Genomic DNA, 16,906 nt, shown 5'->3' with positions numbered 1-16,906 from the left:
TTGACAATGCTTCCCTCCTTTTGAGTGGTGTTAGCTCACTACAGATTTCTATACTTTTAAGGGACGACCCGTCTTGGCATTCAGCCATCAGATCAGTGAGTGGGTGTGCCTTAGTTTCCCCTTCGACGCAACAGATTATGTTTACCTTGGCCACTCTGCTGTGATAGGCCTTGAGTCTGTTTACATGTACCAATTGGGGTACCGCACCATCCAGGGGCTTTTTAACTTTATAGGTGTCCTCATTCGCCACTTCCACCACTTTAAAGGGCCCCTCCCAGGAGTTTTGCATTTTGAACTTTTTGGCAGGGCCGAGTACCATGACCAAATCTCCTACATCAAAAGTGCGTTTACAAGTATTTTTATCATACCACGCCTTTTGCTTGGCCTGACTGCTCTGGAGGTTGTTTTGTACAATCTCCATCATGTTTTTCAACTCCCTCCTGAACCTCTGGACATACTCAGTCACAGGTTCCTCCCTTACCGTGTTGCATTCTTCCCAGGTATCTCTGATGAGATTGAGGGGTCCCCTCACTTTTCTCCCATACAGAAGGTCAAATGGAGAAAAGCCTGTGGACTTTTGGGGTACCTCCCTGTAGGCATACAGCAGGAACGGTAATAGTTCATCCCAACTTTGGCCCCTTTTTTTGGCATACATCCCCAGCATGGATTTTAGGGTTCCATTGAATCTTTCCACCAGCCCATTGGCCTGGGGGTGGTAGGGGGCCGTCTTAAGCTGTTTCACTTCACACACCTTCCATAGCTTATTGAACAACTGCGACATAAAGTTTGCCCCCCGATCTGACAAAATTTCCTTAGGGAAGCCCACTCTGCTGAATATGGTGAGCAGGGCTCTTGCCACTGTCTCGGCTTCTATGTTAGACAGTGCAATTGCCTCAGGGTACCGAGTGGCGAAGTCTACTACCACCAAGATATACTTGTTCCCTCTCCGGGTGGGGCGTGGCATAGGGCCCACTATGTCTATTGCCACCCTTTGGAATGCCTCCTGGATGATGGGCAAGGGACGAAGCGGAGCCTTTTGGGGTCCCCCCGGCTTCTTCCTCTCCTGACACACCGCACAAGTTCTACAATAATCCCTCACATCATTCTGTATCCCTGGCCAGTAGAAATTCCTCCTCAGCCTGTTATATGTTCTCTGTACCCCCAAGTGACCAGCAAAGGGACCGTCATGCGCTACCAGCACTAATTCCCCCCGGTGTTGGCTGGGTACAACCAACTGCTTATAGGGTTGCCCGGGACCCTGGTTTTTCCCTACAGGGGCCTGCCTGTACAGTTTCCCGTTCTTTTTAAAAAACTTCTCCCCCCCCTCCCTTCCTGGAGTTCCCTCCGAGATACACTTTTTTATACTTTTAAGGGAGGGGTCCGCCCTTTGTTTAGCTGCAAATTCCTGACAGACAACCCTTGAGATAGCGTCCCTAGGCACTGACTGCATCTTCCCTGCCCCCACCCCTGGGAGCCTGTTGTCCTCAGCCAGAAAGAGGCCTGGCTCTGCCTCTCCCATATTTGGAAGTACCCCACCTCCCTGCACTGTTCTGTCAATGAGACCCTTTCCCAACTTCTCTATGGGTTTCAAGGTCCCCGCCCCATTCCTGGGGACTCCCTCTGAGTTACCCACCACCATGTTTCCTGGGGCAGGAGGTGTTGGCTGTTCAGCTGCATCAGACCTACAGTCATCAGCCGGAACAGCCTCCCCCTCACAGCCTTTCTTCATGCTGCGAGTTACCACACTAACAGTTCTAGTTTTGCTGAAAAAATTATTTTCCAGCAACATGTTTGCGGGGATGTCCTCGAGCATCCCCACCAGTAAATTTTTTTCCATACCTTTCCATTCCACATGAACCTTAGCCAGGGGCACAGGGAACCTCTGCGGCCCCACCCCCTTAATGTGGGTCGTCTGCCCCGTCAGAACACTAGCATCTGGGACCACACTTGGTCGAACCAGAGAGAACTGAGCCGCCGTATCCCTCCATCCCAGACACTCCATGCCATCGATCTTGACAACCTTGATGTGTTCCCTGTCCGCTTCACTGGGCCCCATGTCCACCAAGCTGGTGTGATAAGAGGTGGGGGTGCCCTCTGGGGCCTCAGGGCTGAAGGCAACCGAGCTAACATGGGACAAGGGAGGTTTATTCTCCTTCAATTTGGGGCAGCTACTTCTCAGGTGCCCTGGGGAATTGCAGTGAAAGCACCGTCTGGGATCCCCTGCTTGTGCAGGAAATTTGGGACGAGTAACAGGAGAATGGGGGGGTGACTGCCCAGCCTCCTTTTTCCCAGACCCAGGGGTAAAACGGTGATTCTGCTTTCCCCCAACCTTATACCCCTCCACCAGTGGTTTATGTTTGATTGCAGCTTGTGCTTGTTCATAAGAGTCAGCATACTTAGCTAATTTACCCACTGCATTTACCTTTTTGTTCCACAAATACTGTTTTACCTCATCACTGCACATATTCAGGAAGTGTTCCTGAGTAACCAGATCACACATCCCTTCAAAGCTGGTAATGCCTCTCCCCCGCACCCATTTATCTACCAAATTTCTCATTTTATTGGCATAAGCCACATTACTTAATCCAGATCCCCTCTTAAGGCTCCTGAATTTAACCCTGTAGGTTTCAGGTGTAACCTGAAACTGTTTTAAAACCAGTTCCTTAAATTTACCATAGTTTGAAGCATTATCAATGGGCATCTTATTGAATATGTCCAGAGCTCTGCCAGACAATTTTGCTATCAATGTGGTCATCTTCTGATCTTCAGGGATGGCATGGAGGGTGCACAGTCTCTCAAAGGTGATGAAATATTCGGCGATATCGCTGGACTCGTCATACTGTGGACATAGTCGCTTCCATTTGTGGATTTTTGGGGAAGCGGAGCCAGCAGGGGGAGGGTTTTGTCTCCTTGACTCCATAACAGTCAGTTCATGTTTCTGGGCCTCCCTCTGGGCCTCCATAGCCCTCTCCTGGGCAGCTGCCTCTGCCTCCGCTCGCTCCCTCGCTGCCTCCACCTCCATAGCCCTCTCGTGGGCAGCTGTCTCTGCCTCTATAGCTCTCTTGTGGGCAGCTGTTTCTGCCTCCGCTCTCGCTGCCTCCGCCTCCATAGCTCTCTTGTGGGCAGCCTCTTCCCTTGCATGTTCTGCCTCCCTGGCACTAATTTTTAATTGTTTTAGTTCCAACTGTCTCTTATGTTCATTTTCTTTCTTTTTTGCTACCAGCCTGGCCAGCTTTAGTTTATTAGCAGCGTCACTAGTACTCATTGTCCTGCTTTCTTGTGCTGGGCTACAATCCCTCTGCAGTTCACTGAAACTGAGATCACTAGTACTCATTTTCCTGCTTTCTTGGGCTGGGCCACAACCCCTCTGCAGTTCACTGAAACTGAGATGCACTTAGCTCAGGGGATTCTTAGTTAACCAAGACTTTCACAGTGCCCAGCGTTCAGCTTTTCTGGGCAATTTGTACCCTGTGCAGTTTTAGTTTCTTCTGATCTTCCGTCTTACTTATTTTGCTTCCTTTTCTGTCCCTACTTCCCTTTCCCGAAATAAGCAAACAGAAAATAACAAACCAGTAACCACTTTGTCTGTTCTCCAGCCACCACACTTAAAACTCACTTAAAATCACTACCAGTATCTCAAAGCAATCAGCTGTGCACAGATCCTGCCGACTACGCCACTGTGACGGGTTGGATCACAGAAACCCCCTTGGGAGCTGCCACCCAATGTGCAAAGACTACCCCTGCTTCTGTTTTCCCTGCCAGCTCAGGATTCCAGCACCCTGTCTTGCTGAGCCAGACACTCCAGTCTGCTCTAACAAAGACTCAGGGTCTGAATCACTTGTCCTAAAGCTGCAAGTTTACCCGAAACCAGCTCACAGGAGTGTGCTTGTCTTTAGCACTCAGATGCCCAACTCCCAATGGGGTCTAAACCCAGATAAATCCGTTTTACCCTGCATAAAGTTTATGCAGGGCAAACTCATAAATTGTTCGCCCTCTATAACACTGATAGAGAGATATGCACAGTTGTTTGCTCCCCCAGGTATTAATACATACTCTGAGTAAATTACTAAATAAAAAGTGATTTTATTAAATACAGACAGTAGGATTTAAGTGGTTCAAAGTAGTAACAGACAGAACAAAGTAAGTCACAAGCAAAATAAAATAAAATGCGCAAATCTATGCCTAATCAAACTAAATACAGATAAGTTCCTCACCAGTTCCAGAATGCTTTCTTTTACAGGCTACTCTTCCTTTAGCCTGGGTCCAGCAATCTCTTACAACCCCTGTAGTCTGTCTTTTGTTTCAGTTTTTTTCAAGTATCCTGGGGGGGGTAGAGAGGCTCCTTCTTTAGCCAGCTGAAGACAAAATGGAGGGGTCTCCCCCAGGCTTAAATAGGCTTTCTCTTGTGGGAGGAGACCCCCCTCCTCCCTCCTATGCAAAGTCCAGCTCCAAGATGGAGTTTTGGAGGCACCTGGGCAAGTCACCTGCCCCTGCATGACTCAGTCTTTACAGGCCGACGCCATTGTCCACATGGTATCGTGCATGTCTCCAGGAAGACTTCTTATGTGGATTGGAGCATTCCAAGATGCATTGTTCCCCAAGTGTTTCCTGATCAGGTACTTAACCTGGCAAATTCCTTCCTAAAGAAGCTGACCAAATGCCTCACCAAGCTTACTTAGAAATCAAGCAAGCATACAGCCCATATTCTTAACCTCAAGTAAAAAATGGTATAGAAGTACAAAGGATGAATAGATATAGTAAACCATAACCTTTACGGAGATATGTTACATGGCACAGGCAGCACAAAACATATTTCAGTTATATCATACATACATTTATAAACACCCCCCCATAAAGCCTTATGGGGTACGCGGTCACAACCAGCACCAGCGAGGAGGTGCTGTTTTCTGATTTGGACATCTGTCCACTAGGAACTGGACCAAGATGACCAACTCATTTTATAAAGACAGGTTTCAGAGTAGCAGCCGTGTTAGTCTGTATCCGCAAAAAGAACAGGAGTATTCGTAGCCCACAAAAGCTTATGCTCAAATAAATTTGTTAGTCTCTAAGGTGCCACAAGTACTCCTGTTCATTTTATAAAATGACCTGAAACAGCCACTATCACCACTTTTAGTCACTATCACCTTGTAACAGATTCGGACAGTGAGCAATCACTTGGACCAAGGCAATCCACCCATCAATTACCCTTTTAAAAACAAACAAAAACAAAGCAAATGTTAATGCCTCATTCAGAGCTTCAATCAATACTGCATTTATATTTAGAATAGATTTTCATAAGGGCCAGATGTTCAGATGCTGAGCACCCACAACTAGAGCCAGAGAAAGCTCTGCTCCTGCTGTGCAGACACCTAAACGATGTCCAGGTTTACAAAATGTTCACCATCCAGCAGCTCTTACTGTGACACTGTGGCCTGATTTTCAAAAGGACGTGATACCCAAATATGCTGAGCTCTTTTGAAAATGTGACTATTTATTTTGAGTGGTAAGCGGTAACTGAAGTCTTTTTAAACCAGGGTCCCAATGGTGGCTGTCGAACCCTTCTGAAAATTCTGGCCATAATGTTTAGAAACAACTCCCTGCATATTCATAAATTTACTGTTAACTTGTTGTTAATTGCTAGGGATATTTAATAATGAAAGACCAATGTTTTTCTCAATCTATCACAGCATTATCTCATACTGTTCTAGTAGTATTATTTCTAATGCTAGAGGAGCACCACAAGGAAACAACAACACAGCAGGCTCAGGAAGAGAGAACAGATAGAGCTGCAACTCAGGCATCTAATCCACGTCAACAGCAAAGTCATCCCCTCCAGGAAGAGAAGTGTAACTGCTATGGAAAATGAGTGTTGCAAACAGCATATGGTTATCACAGCTTACTGCAAAAACGAAACTGCTGTGAGAAGAAGAGGGATCTTTCCCTATGACTGCTTGTGTACAGAGCATTGACATAGTTAATTAAGAACATGGGGGTAGCCACTTGTGGACCTCTAACTCTTTGTCACCACTTGTATCAGCAGCACAGTGTGCAAGAGGCCTTGTGGAAGGAATCTGCAGGAGTCTTTGGGTCAGGGGAGAGAGGCTAGTTTACATATGCCTCTCAGTGGACTGGTCTGCAGAGTGTAATTCTGCAGGGAGCAAGTTATGAACGAGAAGGAAGCAGAGAGGCTTGCCTTGACTCAGGCTCCGCAGGTCTGGAATCCCAAAGGGTAGATAGGCCCCTGCAGAAGTCTCTGGGCAAGGGGGAAAGGATGTGGTTGATATGTTGAACTTGTGTTAAATAGTTTTATTTTGAAGAAACCAAAGCCCTGAAGAAAACAGAACTGAAAATCTGTGGCTGGAGAGTGTTTTTCTCATGCCTGGGCCAGAGAGTTAGCCCACTGGCTTACATGCTCAAATAAAAGACGAAGTTAACGGGAGATGATAGATCGGTGGACAAATAGAAGGGGTAAGAAGCTGCATCACAATGAGTTAAAACTTAGAGCTTGGAATAGAATTCTCCCTTGGAAAAAGACCCACAGATGTTGTGAAATCCAGCTGGAAATCAACATGCAAATTTCCTGCAGTGGGGGACATGCAGAAATCCACCAGAACACGCAGCATTGTTCAGCTGATCTACTGTAAATGCTTAGGAACATTTCAGAAGCTTGTGCTCAGTCTCACAGCATCCAGAACACAGCCCTGGCTTCCCACATTACTATCGTTTTTCACAGCACTAATAATCACGGCTGGCTACCAGGCTGCAAAATTAAACTTCTCAGCTCCCATTCCCATCACTATCTTGCTCCTGGGTATTCAGCCAAATATTTCCTCAAGCCCAAGATAACCATGAAGTGTGAAATTAACTAGCTGGGATAAAAACAGATTGCATCAGTTTTGTAAACTAAACCGAACAGTATGCTTAAGGTTCTAAACTAAGCCAGTGAGCCAGAGATGGAGAAGAAAGAGCAATCCTGCCAGGGGCACCGGAGGTATTATGCTGTGTAGTGAGGAGTAAGCACACTGCCTCAGGGGTGCTTGGGGAAGGGAAGGGAGGATGAGGATCATCCTTAGCAGTTACAATTCTGACACTTTTTCTACAACAAGTGTAGCCTGTGCTCTCCCTAGTGATGCTCCCTGTCCATGGGTGGGACAGTGCACATGAAGGGGAGGGGAAAGCACAAGTCCATGGCTATATCCCTCCTCCACACTGCTGCCCAATCTGGAGCCAGACTGGCAATCTCCCTGCTTAGCACTTCCATAGCTCCAGCAACCCAATTACATCTACCTTCTGAGTGGGTGAACTGGAGCAGGGAGGTACTTAGAAGCTCCCTATGCCCTCTTCTCCACTCTAGTGTACCTACACAGGACAGCCATAATTAAGCTCTTCATTTTCCTTGAAAGGTGCTGGGTCATTTTCCTTTTAAAAAACATTGGAATTCACAGAGTAAATAAATGATCTATAACAAGATCCAGGTTTCTCATCTGCAAAGGCTCAATAATCAATTAACCGTTGTATGTAAAAACTGTCAAGCAGCTCCTATTATCCTTATGCCAGGGAGGAATTTCCTTTTAAACATGCCACTTGGATGACTGACACCACATCATTATTTCAGATAGCAACAGTTACATTATTAAGCTGCCAAAGGGATTTTTTTTTACAAAATGTGAGAAGCATCTGTAAATTGACAAGCAGCAGATGGGTTTATAGTTTAAAGAATTGTTTGGCAGCACACAGGACAGCTTGGAAGGTTTTTTTTGTTTCATACACTTTTGCTTACCTCATTTTACATTGTATGTTTCAATCTATTGTTTGCCCCTGTTTCTCTAACTCTACACATCACCATGGGATGGTTCTTCCTTTAACTCCTAACATATTCCATTTTCCACAGTGTTGCCAACTCTTGCAATTTTACTGAGAGTGTTGTGACATTTGTTGTTTTTCTTAAAAGCCCCAGATCCTGGAGTCATGTAAGAATCTCACTATTTATTTATTGATCGATTGATTGAAAAGTTCCTAGCCCTCCTGGTTGTGGGGAAAACTTGAAAACATGAACTTTACAGGCTCAAAATCCAGAAGACAGGTAGAAAGAACCCTCCACATTTTTTTTAATCTCATGATTTTTTAAAAACACTTTGGTCTGTCAATATTGATTACTGCAGTATGCCCTGATACTAAATGAAAGGAATTAATCCTGCCTCCAGTCCTCAGATGCATGTCAAGTGGGCAAAAACTCTCTTTTAAGATTTATTCACAAGTACAGTACCTCTACAATGCATAAGAGCATCTGCCATGGGATTGTACTTCCTGAACACGTTACCCCTGAATTTTCTAGCTAACTCTGACTCTCTCATATCTTGATTCTTATGACGGAGTAAGAGTGGCATGTTCCATGACCTGGGCATAGGACAGTGAGCCAGGAACTTCCGCATTGCAATTCCAGTTCTGACACAGGCTCTTTCTGAGGCCATGAGCACGTCATTTGCCTTAAACTCCTACTGAAATCAATAGGCCCAATTGTCCTCTCATTTAATGTGGTGTAAGTCAAGAGTAACTCCAGTGAAGTGCAATGGGCTTATAGACTGCTTTTGCTCAGTGCATTCACCACTTCTTGCAGGATTGGCCCTCTAATATTTCCATCGTACTATTCAAATTCGAAGTGCTTTATATCCCCTATGTAATATTACTAAAACTTTATTGAAGCTAGAAGATCAAAATCCCACTTTTCTTGTTATTATTACATCTCTTCCCCAATGCATTTCAATTTCTCAGAGGAATTGGAGAGAAGAGGTATCATAATTACTTATTCTTCTATTCTCAGATAGCTTTTGTGACAAGGGTTTGGAGTGGCTCTCTACAAAGCAGTCACAGTAGGTACAGAAGGTACCAAACATATGCAGACGTTGAACCTTCCATTTTAACTAGAACTCTAAATTCTGCAGGACCAGCCATGTAGGATCAAAGCACAATTAAAACAAAATGTTCTTTTGCTCTTAAATGTTTCATGGGAAACCCCGGAGTAGGAAAGGATAAAATAATAATTGACATAATCTTCAGCCTCAAAATCAACCTGAACTTTTTTTTTTGCAAGTTTTCCCTTCCCATTATTTTCCATTCTACTGAATCTACGCATTCCTAGTCCTGGCTGGGACCAGAAGCTGGATGTGCCAAAATACCACGAGAAAGGCTGGTCTTGTTTTTCTGGCTCAACTGAAGGCAGCAAGTACTGGAAATCTCACAAGAAAGCCAGTTCTTAGATTTCCAGCCACATTTTGCAGCTCCAAAAGGTTTGCACAGTTTGGAGAAGGATCCAAACTTTTTGAGTGATTAGCTGAACTGACACACACAACCTTCTGAGGAGCACTTCTCACTAGAAAAGCCTACCAGAATATTTTGGAAAGGCTGTTAAATCGAACAGCCAGAAATAAAGAGATCCTGACCCTTTGCATTCCTGATACTTTTCAGGAAAGTCCAATAAACAAGTTGTAATTCAAGAGTAATTTTCCTGACAATGTAATAGCAGTGTGCATGACCAAATATGTTAGAAAAGAAACAACAATTACAGGACAAATCCTGTGACCCTCACTCAGTGTTCACTCTTCCTTATTCCATCAAACTCCTAACGAAATCAATAGAAGTTTGAGTGAAGACAGTATAAGCTAAACTGACTTCAGGATTTGGCCAAATAATAATGTTTAGCATGTATATGTTGCCTTCTACAAAGTACCTTACAGACATGGGATCATATTTTCAAAGCACGTAAGTGACTTAGGAGCCTAAGTTCAATTTTCAGAAGTGACTTAGACACTTAGGTGGCTGAGACGCATTGAAAGTCTATGGGACTTAGCTTCCCAAGTTACTTATGACACCGAGACATAAGCTCATAAATCACTTTGGGCACTTTTGAAAATTGTATACATGAACTAATTTCTTCAACAATCCCGAAAGGCTAATGAGTGTGTATAATGGGGCCTAACCACCATCAGCTGCAAGGCAAGGGGAAGAACCCCAATTAGTCACGCTCTGTAGCTGGGGAAGTGATTAATTACCTCCTGCCTAGAGAAGGCAACATTAGGCCTTATAAGTAGCCTGAGGGAGCTCAGTTATGGAGAGGTCTCTCTAGTCGGGAGAGAAGCCCTGGGTTAGGGCTTAACAGACAGGATATAACAGGGGAACTAGTGAGAGGTATGGAAGGGCCATTCGTTTGAAGACTTGTTTGAACCTCCATTTGGACTTACTCATGCTTCCCTAGAAAGTCTTTAAACTTTTATGTGACTTGACCAGAAGGCCAAGCCAAGAATGCCCTGCAGGGGAGATAAACAGTTGCAGGTTTGAGGAAAAGCTTTATAGAGGGTGCAGGAGACAAGGACTCTGTACAGTGCTGTGATCAGCAATGAGGGGGTACCCATGAGGTGAGGATGCACTCTTACACTATGTATTATTATCCCCATTTTACAGAAGGAGAATCTGAAATAAAGACTTGCCCGAAGCCAGAAATGGACTCAGCACTGGAGTCAGGGATTAGAAATCAGACCTTCCTGGCTCCCACTTCTGTGCTCAGACCACTTTCTCCTTTATGACCCATAAAGGTTTGTGAGAATAAGGAGGATTTGTTTATTTACCTTTTTTATCTTCTTTTTTTCCTTCCACAGCTGAGGCTTTGGCAGATAAAGAGCCATTGTCTTCTGTGGTCTTTATTACATTCTCTTCCTGGATGGTTTCTTCACTGATAGTTATGGTGTGCCCATTTGAAGTTTCAAAATTTACTGTTACATCACCAGCTAAAATGAAGATTAAAAAGCTGTTATCCAATTTTACAGCCTGCTCAAGAGCTAGTTCTCCATTTGTTGTCAACTCAGTGCTTTTTTCAGGTTTTAAGTTTCCACGAAAGAAAAGCACAATTTCACATTAATTTATTTTATGTATAAAACATTTTGATGAAGTTCTACTCTAAGTGACTCTGTAGTACAGGGGTAGGCAACCTATGGCACACGTGCCGAAGGCGGCACGCGAGCTGATTTTCAGTGGCACTCACACTGCCCGGATCCTGGCCACCGTTCCGGGGGGCTCTGCATTTTAATTTAATTTTAAATGAAGCTTCTTACGCATTTTAAAAACCTTATTTACTTTACATACAACAATAGTTTAGTTATATATTATAGACTTATAGAAAGAGACCTTCTAAAAACGTTTAAATGTATTACAGGCACGCGAAACCTTAAATTAGAGTGAATAAATGAAGACTCAGCACACCACTTCTGAAAGGTTGCCTGCTGTAATAGTATGTTATAAGGCTCCCCATTCACTGAGTTTGTGACTTCCAGATCACATGTGCCCAGTTAACAAGTAACACAGATTATTATCATCCAACTTCCAGCCCTTCAAACTGAACTTTGAGAGACGAGATGAATTCTAAGTCATGCATCAGACAAGTAATAAAGATTATGCAGACCAAATTTTGCCCTAGCTCTTACAACAGATTATCTTTACTTACTAATATTTAACTATGGTTTCCTCAATCCTCTTAAGAACCTTCCCTTAACATACACATCCTCCCTCCAGTGCATCTTGCACCACACTCTTTGCCTCCAAACATCTGGAGGATGTTATCTACTTATGTTGTCCTTGACTAACTACAATCTCATTTCCACTCCTCCACTTCTGTCCTTACTAAGATCATCAACAATGTTCTTTCTGGTCATTTCTAAGACCTTCTCTTTTTCCTTTCTTCTCAGGTGTCTGCTGCCTTTCCCCTCCTACTGAATTCTCTCCCTACTAAGATTCTATTACTCTTTCTATCTCAGTTCTCTTCTTCTGTCTCCAAATGCTGTTTTGTTGACTTTTTCAATAGCTTCCTTTCCTCCACCTGCTCTGCTGGAGTCTTGTGGCATTCAGTTCTTGGCCTACCCTGCCTTCCCTTTATTTCATCCTCTTACATAGCTTTTCTTACAATCCTTATGAATCTCAAATCTTGGTCTTTATCCTTGATCTCTCCCATTGCCCAGTCTTATGACTCTGATTGTATCATTCTGGCTATCGAGACACCAGCTCCCGCTCAACATGATAAAAATAGAACTCCACTTTCTTAAATTCTTCTCCCTTCCTTGTTCATTACTGCGGATAATTCCACAATCTTCTTTTTCACCGTGCTGTCATAGTTGACTCTTCTGTCTCTCCTTCAGTCCTTCTTACACTGAGACTGTCACAAAAACCCAGCCTTTCCTCTCCACCTCCAAAGTTAAATACCTTCCCCCACAGGCTGTTCACCTGCTGCCTTCACTGCTATAAACTTGTTCTCGCTGGCCTCACCACTTCCCCCCTCACTCTTTAAGCTACACAAAATGCCTCACCAAAATTATCTCCCTCACTGATTGCCCTTATCATGCTGTCCCCTCCCACCACCACCACCTTCCACATCTGGTTCAGACTTCTCATTCTCACCTTCAAGACCTGGCAATTTCTTTAACCTGTCTACATCTCTGTGCTCATCCCTTCCTCCTCTCCATCCTGCTTAACCATTCCCTTCCTTCCAACTTTTACTCTCCTGTCTTTGTGTGCCTTCTTTCTCAGAGCATCAAGCATCTACCCTGTCTTCTTTTAGATTGCTCTTTAAAATATACATGCTTATCACATGTAAAGCAAGAAGCGTTCTAGGAAGCATAGAAATGGACAGATGCCCCTTCTTAAACAGGGGAGAAAATATTTCACCTTCCCATCCTTTTCTCTTTTTGTACTGACCCAATCTGAATGAGAATTTAATGTGTATTACAACAGAACACCAAGTACTGTGGGGCAGGGGGAAGGAAGGCTAAAGAAATAACTGCCATTGTATGTCCATTTTAGCTCATTTATTTTAAATCTGGTTCTAATCAAAGATAGAGATTAAAACATTGCACTTACTGCCCTTTCCCACCAAAATGCAATTTAAAAACATCAATCAACTAAGCCTCACAGCACCACAAAAGATGTATTTTTAAAAAATCAGTTTTACAGATGAGTAAACTGATGCACAGAGCAATTAAGTTCCTTGCCCTAAGCCACAGAGCAAGACAGTAGCAAAGACAAACTTAAAACCCAGATGTGCTGAGTGTCATGCTCTGATACACACACTGCAATGTGTGTCTAGAGACACGCCCCAGCACTAGCAGGTATAAAAATAACCCCGTTTCTAAATATTAATGTATATGAAGCTGCAGGGAGTATAAATATTAAGCTATCCCTGACTTCACATCTAACATTCACTACACTGATTCCTTGGGTCAGAGTAAAACTTTTTTGTTTGTTTGTTAGTGGAAATCTATTTTTAGAAATATTATCAGAAACTGTCCTCTAAGACTTTTATATTCCACTAGATTCTTAGTCAGTTCCTTTTACTGTTGTCTTTTTAGTCTTCATGACAAATGGATTAATTTTAGGAAATGGAAAAGCATTGCAGTTACTAAAATTATATTAGACTAAGATTTTATTAGATCTAGATTTTTTTTTATTAAATCAAGAATAGTACAAACACTACCTCTGTGAATAGCAGAAACAAACAACATTTTAAAGAGAGATGTGCATACTGATGAAAACCGTCAGGTATAGTTAAGGTGACCAGATAGCAAGCGTGAAAAATTGGGACAGGGTGTGGGGGGTAATAGGAGCCCATATAAAAAAAAAGCCCCAAATATCGGGACTGTCCCTATAAAATCGGGACATCTAGTCACCCTAGGTATAATTGGACTTAGGTAACAATGCTTTACACATGCTTTACATAATACATCTTGCTATGTTTACCATTTACTAAACCTGGTTGTGTTTTTAAACAAAGGGAGTTTTCCTCAAAGCTCCTTATGCCTCTGTTATTTGAATGTAGCATATGTGATGGTGTTGGAGTGTGTGAGATCCTACACCTGCTACCTCTCAATATTGGAAACACCAGCTGTTGAGTTGCTTGCTTTGGTTTACACTTGTGACACATAGGGTATTTCTACTCTGCAATTAGACACCCGTGTCTGGCCCGTGTCAGCTGATTTGGGCTCACAGGGCTCAGGCTAAGAGGCTGTTTAATTGCCATGTAGACATTTGGGCTTGGGCTGCACTCTGAGCTGTGGGACCCCTAACCCCACCTCGCAAGGTCCTAGAGCCTGTGCTCTAATGTCTACATCACAATTAAACAGTCCCTTAGTCTGAGTCAGCTGGCATGGGCCAGCCATGAGTTTTTAAGTGCAGTGTAGACATACCCCAAATGGTAAGTGGCAGGGCCCCAAAGCCTTTAGTTTTCTCATCCATAATCGCCATATCCTCCTCCAGCTGTTTTGGAAAGAACTGCTCAATTCAAAATATCCTCTGAATCACTGATTCCAAAAAGTAACAATAAATACTTGGCACTTTTCATCTACAGATCTCAATCTGCTTTACAAAAGTGCTAAGTATTACAGAGACCACGGAAAGGTTAAGTAACTTGTCCAAGAACACACAGCAAGTCAACAGCAGAACCAGGAACAAACTCCAGGTCTCCAGACTCCAAGTTTGGTGCCCTATCCACTTGGTCAAACTGCCTCTCCCACTTGCTGCCAGTGTTTCTCCAATCTGCCTTTTGATAGCTGGATAGCTGATATTCATTATAAAATGGAACAACATGATAATAATGTCAATGCTTAGAGTTTAAGATCTAAATGTTAGGTTATTTGTCATCACCTTGCTCAGGCATTTCCTTCAGAACTCCCTTTCTTATCAGCTCTTCTCTGCTTTGTCTTGTCGAAATCTTCCTTTCCAACACTTAGAAAAAGAGAAAGCACAGTTAAGAATACATCCATTCTGGTACTGAAAACAACAACAACACTCTGCACACTCCTTGATTTTGCTGGAGAAGAGGGCTATTTTTTCAGATCTCACACACTGGGAAATATTCTTTATTTTATTAGTCAGACAGTAACCAATAGCCTCAGCTATAATATTGCTTAACATAACCTGTGAGGTGCCCCAACTGTATGGGAAAAACAGCTTTAAAAGAAGTTAATATGGCCTGTTATAAACAGGAACAAAATCATCATTTGTCACAGCAAAAAAATGCAAAGTCATGTTTTTAGGTTGGGGAAAAAATCATGGCACACATTTTAATTAAGTTTATTTTTCATTAAAAATAAATAGCTTTGTAGTAATTTAAAAACATATAAAGATAGCAACATACCCACACAAACAAAACACACACCAAAATAGAGCGTAGGGTAAAAATTGATTGAGACATCTTGTTAACAGCAGACAGTGCAAGGTGAAAGAGACCATGAGTGAAATTTTCAAAAGCACCTAACTGACTTATGAGCCTCAATTTCATTTTTAAAAGTGCCAGGCACTTACAGCCAGATTTTCAAAGGTATTTAAGTGCCTAAAGAAGCAGATAGCATCTACTGGGATTTTCAAGAGCACCTGGGCACCTACTGTAATTTAAATCAAATTAATTAGGTGCCTAGTCACTTTGGAAAATCCCACTAGACACCTATCTGCATCTTTAGGTGCCTAAATGCCTTTGAAAATCTGGTCCTTTGAAATCCTAGGTCTCACTGAAAGTCAATGGGACTTAGGCACACAGGAGTCTAAGTCACTTTTGAAAATAAAACTTAGGTTCTTTTGAAATTCACAAAAATCATGGCCATGACAAACATACAGACTAATGCCCAGTTCTTGCAAAGAGATGTGTGTTGGTGGACACTTATGCCTCTAGAGAGTATCATTAAAGTCAATGGGACATGACAAAGAAATAAAGGCCCACCTGTGCACATACTGTTGAAGGATTGGGGTCTTAACCATCATAAACCATCAGGTTTATTTATGATGATAGTACTGCATTGAATGTATCATTCTATCACATAGGTTCCAGGGACAATAAAGAAGGTATGTAAAAAACTGCTTACCTGTTTTACTAATAACAATTTAGATTAAAATAAAATTCTTACAGTTTTCAAAATCTAATTCACTTAGTTCTTACCATTTATGCTTACTGCTTCCTTTTTGCATTTCACTTGCCCTGGACAGTGAAAGTAGACTGATCATTATCATTTTCTGCTTACAGGGCCTGATCCAATCTCCACTGAAATCATCAGCATTCTTTCCACTGACTTCAATAGGCACTGGATTGGACCCATAATCTGGTTTTACTCTCCAGTTCTCATGATAATGTTTTTCCAGTGCTACTGGGTAACACTTGAATTAAAAATTGTTTTAAATGAAAAATAAAAAGAACCATGAAACACTTCCTTTCATAGTAGGATGTAACTCTTTACACTTTCAAAGCACTATACTACCATTACTACACATACTACCTAGAAGATGATAAGGTGATAAATAACAGTCAGCATAGATTTGTCAAGAACAAATCGTGTCAAACCAACCTGATAGCTTTCTTTGACAGTGTAACAAGTCTAGTAGATAGGACGGAAGTGGTGGTTGTGGTATATCTTGACTTTAGTAAGGCTTTTGATACTGTCTCGCATGACCTTCTCACAAACATAGAGAAATACAACCTAGATGGAGCTACTATAAGGTGGGTGCATAACTGGTTGGAAAATCATTCCCAGAGAGCAGTTATCAGTGGTTCACAGTCATACTGGAAAGGCATAATGAGGGGGGTCCCACAGGGATTGGTTCTGGGTGCGGTTCTGTTCAATATCTTCATCAATTATTTAGATAATGGCATAGAGAGTACACTTATAAAGTTTGCGGACAATACCAAGCTGGGAGGGGTTGCAAATGCTTTGGAGGATAGGATTAAAATTCAAAATGATCTGGACAAACTGGAGAAATGGTCTGAAGTAAATAGGATGAAATTCAATAAGGACAAATGCAAAGTACTCCACTTAGGAAGGAACAATCAGTTGCACACATATAAAATGGGAAATTACTGCCTAGGTAGGAGTACTGCGGAAAG

General features: G+C 42.6%; 1 protein-coding gene across 1 annotated transcript in view; it reads right to left on the bottom strand.

The window, feature by feature from the left end:
• PHACTR2 (phosphatase and actin regulator 2) overlaps positions 1–16,906 on the bottom strand; it is a 214,887-nt gene that overhangs the window by 36,898 nt on the left and 161,083 nt on the right. Inside the window, exons 3-4 of the mRNA XM_065401437.1 lie at positions 14,680–14,760; positions 10,623–10,781 (exon numbers count right to left, since the gene is read on the bottom strand). Of these exons, the coding sequence (XP_065257509.1) occupies positions 10,623–10,781; positions 14,680–14,760 (240 nt within the window). The remainder of the gene's footprint in view (positions 1–10,622; positions 10,782–14,679; positions 14,761–16,906) is intronic.

The sequence above is a fragment of the Emys orbicularis genome, chromosome 3 (genome assembly GCF_028017835.1).
Source record: "Emys orbicularis isolate rEmyOrb1 chromosome 3, rEmyOrb1.hap1, whole genome shotgun sequence".
Lineage (NCBI taxonomy): Eukaryota > Metazoa > Chordata > Testudines > Emydidae > Emys > Emys orbicularis.
This window is presented reverse-complemented; position numbering and strand designations above follow the sequence as displayed.